Genomic DNA, 8,894 nt, shown 5'->3' with positions numbered 1-8,894 from the left:
CTCACTCCCGTGAGAGAGTTGTGAGACACTAGCAGTCCTTCAAGTCTTGAGGGCCATCCGGTAGTTCTCTGTAGAGAGAGAGCTAGGCTATCCCAGCACGGGCAGCAAAACAGCAGGCAGGTCACCAACTGTCAGTCCTCAGCTCCAGAGATGTAAATTTCAATCGTGTGGTCTTAAAGGGACCTCAACATACAGACAGTCCACAGAGTACGCGTCCCACAGGTAGTGTAGCCTGTCAATTGAGGCACAGAACAAGCAAGGCAGCCGCACACTGGTCCAGCGATCAAAGAGTGAGAGACAAGAAAGTCGCGAGGTTCACGGAGTCATTTATCTCTCCGCCCTTCAATTAATCCCACTTGTGTTATCGGCCAGGCTGGCACAATAAACTCTTTCAACCTGGCACCTGTACACAATTTAGCTGGCACAATAAACTCTGCCAACCTGGCACCTGTACACAATTTAGCCATATATACTTATATAATTTCCAGACATTGATGAAATCACACTTAGACTTATCATCAATCATCTATCGTACATATAAATGAAAACACACTGAGTCCAATTGTATCTGATATAGGTGTATGTATAGTGGGATCTCTGTGGTTTAATATGCACTTCTTGACGACTCATGTTGTTAGCATTATTTATGTGCTTATTGGACATTTACATGCATTTGATGATGCAGCTGTTCAAATCTTACTTTTTTGATTGATTTGTCTATTTTAAAAAAGAGTTTTATGGGCATATATTTCACTTATCAGACAATTCAGTTTTTTGAGTAGTCAAAGCTATTGGTATGTTCTAGATACAAATTCTTTGTTAGTTATTTGTATTGTAAATATTCCCTTCCACTCTGTGACCAAAAAGCTGTTATTTCAAAAGCTTCATTTTATTTGTCTAATTTTCTAGTTGCTTAAAGCAGAAAGATAAGTCAGGTTTGCTTATTCTTTTATGGATAGAAGCCATGTGACATCTCTTCTATGTAGAGCTTTTTCTTTTAGGTAAAATCATTTTCTTTTTCACTCTTATGCTCCCATCCCTTTTTTGTCCCAAATGTTTTTGTCTCTGCAGGTTGAAGTGTCAGTTTAAATGTTACTTTCTGTGGAAAACTTTGTCCGTTTTTAAGATGTCCTATAGGTACTTTTAAAAGATGGCCCCATGTTCTTGTTGCCTCTAACTGTTCAGCTTTGCTAGTACGGGCACAGCTGACCTTTTGTTCCCGCCGTATCTCCAAGGGCGAGCGTAAATTCTGACAGAGAGTTGCCAGCCTCAGGCAGCTTTTGAATGATTACAATATCACTTGTAAAAAGCTTGTCTTTCCTAGACTGCTTTTTGAAAATTAATGAGTTACTTCTTTGTTATAACTCTTTCATAATTCAAAGTCATATCCCATGCAATTCATCTTGTTATTTTGAAGTCCAAAAGATAACAGTAATTCATTTGGGCAACATTCAGAATTATAAAAGGTATTAATTTTCTGTTACTCTTTTGTGCACATTTATTATGCATATTTCACTAAAAAATCCACCTAATACTCATTCTTAATTCAGTAACACTTTCATCTGTGAAATAAAACTGATTTGTTCTATAGACTACTTTTATTCATTAAAGAGCTAAAAAAAGTTTATAGCAACACTTTAGACAATGTTTCTATGTTAAAAAATTAATTTGTAAGTTTAAAAGACTGATCTTTGAATTAAAGCTTTCAAAGGAGTTTTCTGATTAGTTGTGTATGACAAATTTTTGTAAATTGCTTTTGAAATTTTCTAACATGATTTGTGTTTTCTTCTAAGAATGAAGAATGAGAAAGCCTTGCGTCTCAACATTATTGGTAAGTGGACGTACTAATTTGAAATCAGGCTACAGTATAGTGAAGTTCTGCTCTATTCTGCCCCTCCTTTGAGATACTATTGTTACCTAAGTGATGTTTATTTAAGAAACTTGATTAAATCAATTTTTAAAGTCCAAAATGATCATCGACATACATTTAAATAAACTGTTAATGATTTTTATCTCAGTTTTCTGATACTGTTGGGGAAAATACATATATAGTTGCTAAAGTTGGAAGTATTTTAAGCCTTATATCTGAAGCATTATCAGGTAATAGTATTTCAAAGTGGGGTGTCTGAATATTGAATAGGACCATTTCTTGATCTGCAATATTAGGAAGTCTAACTAGAAGAGATTCCATTACTTAGATTTACGTGTAGGGAAAAGGTTCATCAGTCCTTTGTTAATATAGCCTACTAACTTCTTATTTAGGATCCGGCAGATTAATGTATTTACTGACTTTGTGGCCACTCGTCCTCTGTAACAAGGGGATAATAAGAGTACTGACCCTCCCAGGGCTGTGCAGTACCTATTAGGCTGTCTGCTGCTTACTACTCATGTGACCAAGCTTCCCTGTCTCCTGTTAATACCTAGTTACCTTAGACATGTTCTACTTAGGACTTCATGTTCTGTTGTTTGTTATTTTGTTTTGCATTCACTTTTTCATAAGAAACATGTACAGAAAAGCACCCTTCCACCTATCTCTTCCCTAGTTAAAATGTGACAATTTAATATCTGACTGACTGGTTCATTGTCTTTGAAGCTACACAGTCTTTATATTTAATATTGAAATGAATTTTCATCCTCGAGAATACCTCTTTGCTTTATTAATGACTCATGGTAATATTAAACTATCTTGGTACTTGTTATTTATAGGTGAAAAACTACAGTGGTTTCAAAATCATCTTGATGCCAAAAAAGAATATTCAAAGAAAGATGCTTGTGCATTAATTGAAAGGTAAACCATGGGTATATTCTGAACAAAGAGTTAGAAAGGGAATTCTGCAGCTACGTTCTTTAAAAGCCAGAATTCTGTTCTCGATTTGAGGAGGAGAAAACGGGCTTTGTTATCTGAGAGAGACTTTGGATCCGTATTTTGGCTCAGCTACTTTAGACGCACAGTGTTAGCCCAGTTTTCTGGGAGAAATCTTATCTAAACTGACACCTGACGGGAAGGGACTTGAATATGATAGAGAGTACAGAGGTGGAAGAGCCTTTCTGCAGTGGAGACAATGTCTGAAAGACTTGGAGGGAGAGCTAAGGAAGCACATTTACTCTGACCATAATAACAGGATTCAGGAGGGAAGGGTGGCAGGTACAAAAAGTACCAGCCACCTCATGCATGACTTCAAATGCCAAGTTAGGAGTTAAGACTTTGTGCTGGAAGGTACTGGAAACAGTGGGTAGATTTTATGGCAAGCACCTAGCATGGCTGCATTTGCATGCTAGGTCCAGTAGTTAGAGAGAGGAAAATGTCCGAAAGGAGCATGCCTTTATCCAGGGGATGGTAGAGAGGCTTTGTAGAAGCCCAAACCAGAAATGTTGGCGACCTTGCTTGATTAGTAACAGGGCTGGAAAGAAATGAAGTCTGGGAATATTAAGAAGGTGGAAGCCTTGCTCTTAGTGAAAGGTGAGATGTCAGATAAAGTCAAGGGGGCACTGACCATCTTAATGCGATGAACGATCACATCCTTTCCTGAGCTCAGGAGCCCAAGAAATGGAATAGCCTTGTAGGGGGTGGAGGGAAGCAAGGGAATGGATGACAGGTTCTGGGTTGCTATGCTAAAGGCGAAGATTCATCGGGAGGTGTTGCACAGTGTAAGGGCCTGGAATTAACATATACTTTGGAGCCCTGGTGGTGTTATGTCCTGAGCTGCTAACCGCATGGGCGGCTAACCACCAGCTTCTCCGAGGGAGAGAGATGAGGGATCCTACTCCTGGAGAGAGTTACAGTCTCGGAAACCCACAGCAACAGTTCTCTTCTTCCCTATGCGCTTTCTGTGAGTTGTAATCCACTCGGTAACTGAGGTTTTGGTAGTCGGCAGTGATTTGGTCCCTGAAACTTTGGAAATAATTGTGTTATCCAGTGGTAGGGTAAAGAGATTGGAGAATTCAGGACCTAAGAGAAAGAGAAAAAGTGACAAAGGCAGGGAACTAAGTGTTTAATGAAGTACAGACTTTGTAACGATGCCATTTCCCTATTTTTCAGTTATTTAAATCGCTTCAGCAGTGAGTTGGAGCAGATTGAGTTACACAACAGCATCAAAGACAGGCAGGGCCGGCGGCACGTTTCCCGGGAGATGGTTATCAAGCAGACGATGGAGCGGGAGCGACAGCAGTATGAGGGATATGGCCTTGGTGCGTTTGCTGTGATTCTCTATCGGATTTGCAATTTGTCTCAGAGCTTTAACTTTTTTTTTCCTGTGTGTGGAGTTCAGTTCTGTTTGTATTACTTTGTTTTGCTTTGCTTTGTTAGTGGAATAATTTTGGATCCATCCTTTTTAATCTACATTTCCCAAACTAGCAGTTGTGTGACCTATCTTTCGCCTGGGACAGTAAGTTTTCCCTCGGTTTCAGGTACGCACCTACTGTGCTTTGTTAAAGGTTTGTTGTGTGCTCACCCCAACTGTGTATCAAGTTTCTTTATCATGTAACTATGTCCTGCTCAGCTTTGTCATTCTTGTAGCTAGCAAGCTGTACTTGGGATTAGTTTTCAGAAACTGCGCTTCATTGACGCCCCAGTGACATTGTAGCATGCCTTACATAGTTCTGAAGACACCCGTTGGTTTGCTGGTGGTGGTTGCTAGGTGCCATTGAGCTGGTTCTGCCTCGTAGTGACCCTGTGTACACACTGTGTAAAAAGATACTTACTCCCTGCAAAGGCCATAAACTAGTGGCTACTCAAAGGCCAGGCGTGGCCTACAAATGGTTCCCACTGGCTTAGCAATGTTCGAGAAATTTTCTCAAGGTCCAAAAAATCTGGTCATTTTGTGTAAAAAATGTGGATTTCTTGTCTTAAAAATAAAATTATCTGGCAAAATCACTTGCTGGAGCAGCTGTTCTTTGTAGACCGGGCCATGTATTCTGAAGTTTTCCACCTTGACCCTTGCTTTATTCATGTTCCCGGCTTGGTCCTGGTAGGCATTTGTGTTACAGGGATTTCATACACTCCCTGCCATTGGGGTGGCTTCATCTCACAGTCACCCTGGATGGTTGCCAAAGCTGTAAATCTTTGTAAGTGCAGCTAGACTCATGGTTCCTGCAAGGAATGACTAGTAGGTTTGAACCACCACCCATGTTGTTAGCAGTCCAACACGGACTTGACAGCACTATCACGGATTTATGAAGCATTTAATAGCAAAATTAAGTTTCTAAAGTTTAATAATTGTAACACAAAAGTGAAGGAATCTGGAGGAAAATATTTTTTGTAATACTGGGAACGCTGAAGTAGAAAGCAATTCCTCTTTGTAGTTTGTAAGAACTTCGTGTCCTCAAATGACAAAGCAACAGAAGAATTTTAGAACCAGATAGATCTGAATGCAAATAACACATTAATTTAACTCTTCTGGATCTCGTTTTTCAGTTTTAAAACAAATATACCTACAAATTCAAGTTGTTAAAAGTTAAATGAGATTTTATGAGACTGCTTGGCATAGTGCCTGGACAGTAAGCGAAGGAGTCAATCCATGTTAGATCCTTTCCACCTCTGTGGCTAACTTCTATAAGTGTAAAATTTGTTCAGGTTTTTTTTTTGTTCTGGCGTATATTCAATATTCTTCATCAATAACACAATTCAAATTGTTGTTTTCCTTTAGTCTTCCATTTTCTTTTTTCTTTTTAATCAATTTATTGGGGCTCATACAATACATCACAATACATAGATCAGTTGTGTAAAGCACATCTATACATTTGTTGCCCTCATTATTCCCAAAATTCGCTTTCCTCCTGGGTTCCCGGAATCAGCTCATTTTCCTTTATTCCCTTCTTCTGCCCCCCTCCCCCATGCACCCTTGATAATTTATAAACTATTATTATATCTTATATTACACTGCCCGGCGTCTCCCTACACCTACCCCTCTGCTGCCCGTCCCCCAGAGAGGAGGTTATATGTAGCTCCCAGTGATCAATTTCCCCTTTCTACACCCCCTTTCCCTCTTGGTATCGTCCCTGTCACCCCTGGTCCTGAGGGGTTCATCTATCCTAGATTCCCTGTGTTTCCAATTCCCATCTGTATCGCTGTGCATCATCTGGTCTAACCAGGTCTGCAAGGCAGAATTGGAGTCCTGATAGTTGGGGGGTGTTCAGGTTTTTTGTCTATTTCCTCATTTTTTTCCCCCATCACTCAATTCAAAGTACTCACTCCTGCTTGACTTTCAAATTGCTAAGACAAATAATCACATGGAATCTTACACAACTTCTGCAAGATTTTCTGTTGGTATAGAAGTCATTGACCATTTCTAATTTTCTTAGTAGGTTGCGGGCCCCACATTTAAATTTCCTGTGCTAAATCCAGGGAGCCTTGGTGCGTAGTGGCTTACCATTGGACTGCTCATTAAAAGGTCAACAGTTCAGTGCCACCAGTTTCTCTAAGAGAGAAAGGTGCGTCTTCCAGCTCCTGTAAAGACGTGCAGACTTGAACCCCCCAGCAGCAGATCTATTCTGTGCTGTGCAGTCCCTGTGTGTCGATCAACTCAGCAGCAGTATGCGCCGCATGTTGCTCCTCCTCACAAAGCTGGGCTCCAGCTCCGTCCTCAGGCCTCTTCTGTTCGTGCCCATTCCTGAGGTGATCTCAGTCTATTTAAAAGCTGGTCTGACATACCATCTAATTCTAAAGGCTGATGTCTCAAGTTGCAGCGTCTCCATTCTCTACTGGAATGTCTCAGGTGACATCCAAAGCAAAGTCCTGCTGCTGCTTGCATTTACTTTCTTTCTTTTGCAAGTTCCGGTTTGATTTATTGGCATTCCCATGCGTCTTTACTCAGATCAGAAACCAAGAGTCATATTTGACTTTTAGCGTTCAAACTCCACATCTAGCCTTCCAGCAAAATTATATTTATAATTTGAAAACTTTTCTACCACTACCACCTACCCTTTTTAAGTCAGGCCACCCTCGCCTCCGCTGTCACGGCCAACAAGATTGTGCCACGCACTGAGTCTCTGTGCTTGTGCTTTGTCCCGAACCCTCAGCTCATAGCGCCCAGGTTAACCCCTGCTGAAAACTCTTACTAGTTTGCCTTCCCGTTTGAAAGCCACCCACAGTTCTCAGCAAACGCTTTCAAGTGCATTCAGGATCTAGCTGATAGCTACCTATCGACCTTCATGATCTGTAACCATATCAAGTTCATTGTCACCTCAAGACCTTTGCTTTCTCTCACTTTCCCTGTATTTTCATATGGATTCTCTATCACTAGTTAGACTTCTCTCCATTTCAATATTGATTTTTCAGAGACCTTCTAGACCATTCTCTTGAAATACACTTTTTATCTCCACTTTTAAAATTCCTTTTTTCACTCATGAAATTTGTTGGTGCTTATATATGTTTGTTTACGTTCTTTCCTCAGTGAGGAAGTAAGGTCACTGATGACTGAGACGGCTTTTACTTAGTAGTCTTGTGAGGAGAACAGCACCTGCTACCCACAGAAGGGGAGCTCTGTCTAATGGTGAGCCACAGGGTCTGTTGGGATTGAATTATGTGTTGAGCTGCTAACCACAGAATCAGCAGTTCAACATTACCAGCAGCTCTGCAGGACAGATAGGCGCTTTCTCCTGCGGTGAAGGGTTAGTCTTGGAAACCCACTGGGGCTGTTCTACCCTGCCCTAGCGGGCTCTAAGAGTTGGAATCAACTCGGGGGCAGTGAATTTTTGATGAAGAGTAGTGCAGTGGGCTTATTGGGTTGCTAACTATAAGGCCCACTATTCAAACTTACCAGCTGTTCTCCCGCAGAGAGATTAGGCATTCTACTCTGAGAAAGATGCGCAGCCTCAGAACCCCTGCATGGGGAGCGCTCCTGCGTACTATCGGGGCGCTGGGAGTAGCAGTCGACTGGATGACAGTGGGCGTTTAGATAATTTGGGGGGGGCCCTGGTGGCACAGTGATTAAAGTGTTCACTTGCCAATAGAAAGGTCAAACATTTGAACACATCAGATATTCTAGGAGAAAGATACGGCATTTCTATCCTGTCCTACAATATCAATTATTATGAATCAGAATTGACTTGATGGTATTGTGCTTTGTTTTGTGTTTGTATTAAATAATAGGTCAGTGAGAATGTGGGGCAGGTACCTTCTAAAATGTGAAACTGATGGGGGAAAAATGATTTAAAACATTCCTAGGGTTCAAAACAAAAATGCCACAAAAAAATAGGAAGTGGTCTTTTAATTTTAGAAGTAATTAGTTCTGAGGAAATTATTAATACTATGGTAAAGTTTAACCTCTCTGTCATAGCAATATGATAAGAATATTGTAGTACAGGTTTAAGTATTACCGGTTTAGGAGTAATTTCTATATCCTTCATAACTAGCTAGATTTTTCTGCATTGACATAGACTCCAAACTATTTTTAATGTGGCCATTTCTTTACAAGTTAAGAGTATTAAATCTCCTTTTACAGTTGGTTTGATCTGTAATCTCTCTTTCCCTCACTACTGTACCCTCACACCATTTTGCCATGAGTTTACTCCTAGTGTTTTTTGTAGGAGATTTTTGTCTTAGAATTTCTTCCTGTAATCTTATATTCATATAAATCCTGATCTTGATGATTAAAAAAAAATATTGCCAGAAGCTTAGAGAAATCACTAAAGCATGTCCAGAAGTTTGAAACGATTTAATCTTAGGAAAAATAGAATGTTCTTAAAATATATATATGCCTAAACTTTGACACCACCAAACCAAAAAAGTCTGGGATTTAGCCTTACATAGAAAGCCAACAAGGCGACTCACTCCCTGCCTCACTCAGTGACTCACGCTCACTCTCTCACTGCCTCACTCTCTCACTCACTGCCTCACTCTCTCACTGCCTCACTGCCTCACTCCCTCACTCTCTCACTGCCTCACTCTCTCACTC

General features: G+C 40.5%; 1 protein-coding gene across 2 annotated transcripts in view; it reads left to right on the top strand.

The window, feature by feature from the left end:
* Nucleotides 1–8,894, top strand: part of TMA16 (translation machinery associated 16 homolog) — a 32,214-nt gene that overhangs the window by 19,163 nt on the left and 4,157 nt on the right. For both annotated transcript variants that reach the window (XM_045295764.1, XM_045295765.1), the window contains 3 exons: nt 1,794–1,831; nt 2,707–2,788; nt 4,040–4,188. In XM_045295764.1, coding sequence (XP_045151699.1) covers nt 1,794–1,831; nt 2,707–2,788; nt 4,040–4,188 — 269 coding nt within the window. The remainder of the gene's footprint in view (nt 1–1,793; nt 1,832–2,706; nt 2,789–4,039; nt 4,189–8,894) is intronic.

The sequence above is a fragment of the Echinops telfairi genome, unplaced genomic scaffold (genome assembly GCF_000313985.2).
Source record: "Echinops telfairi isolate 266 unplaced genomic scaffold, ASM31398v2 ScPeMD7_5868;HRSCAF=6743_0, whole genome shotgun sequence".
In the NCBI taxonomy this organism is placed as follows: domain Eukaryota; kingdom Metazoa; phylum Chordata; class Mammalia; order Afrosoricida; family Tenrecidae; genus Echinops; species Echinops telfairi.
Note: the sequence above shows the minus strand (reverse complement) of the source record. Positions and strands in the feature narration are given on the sequence as shown.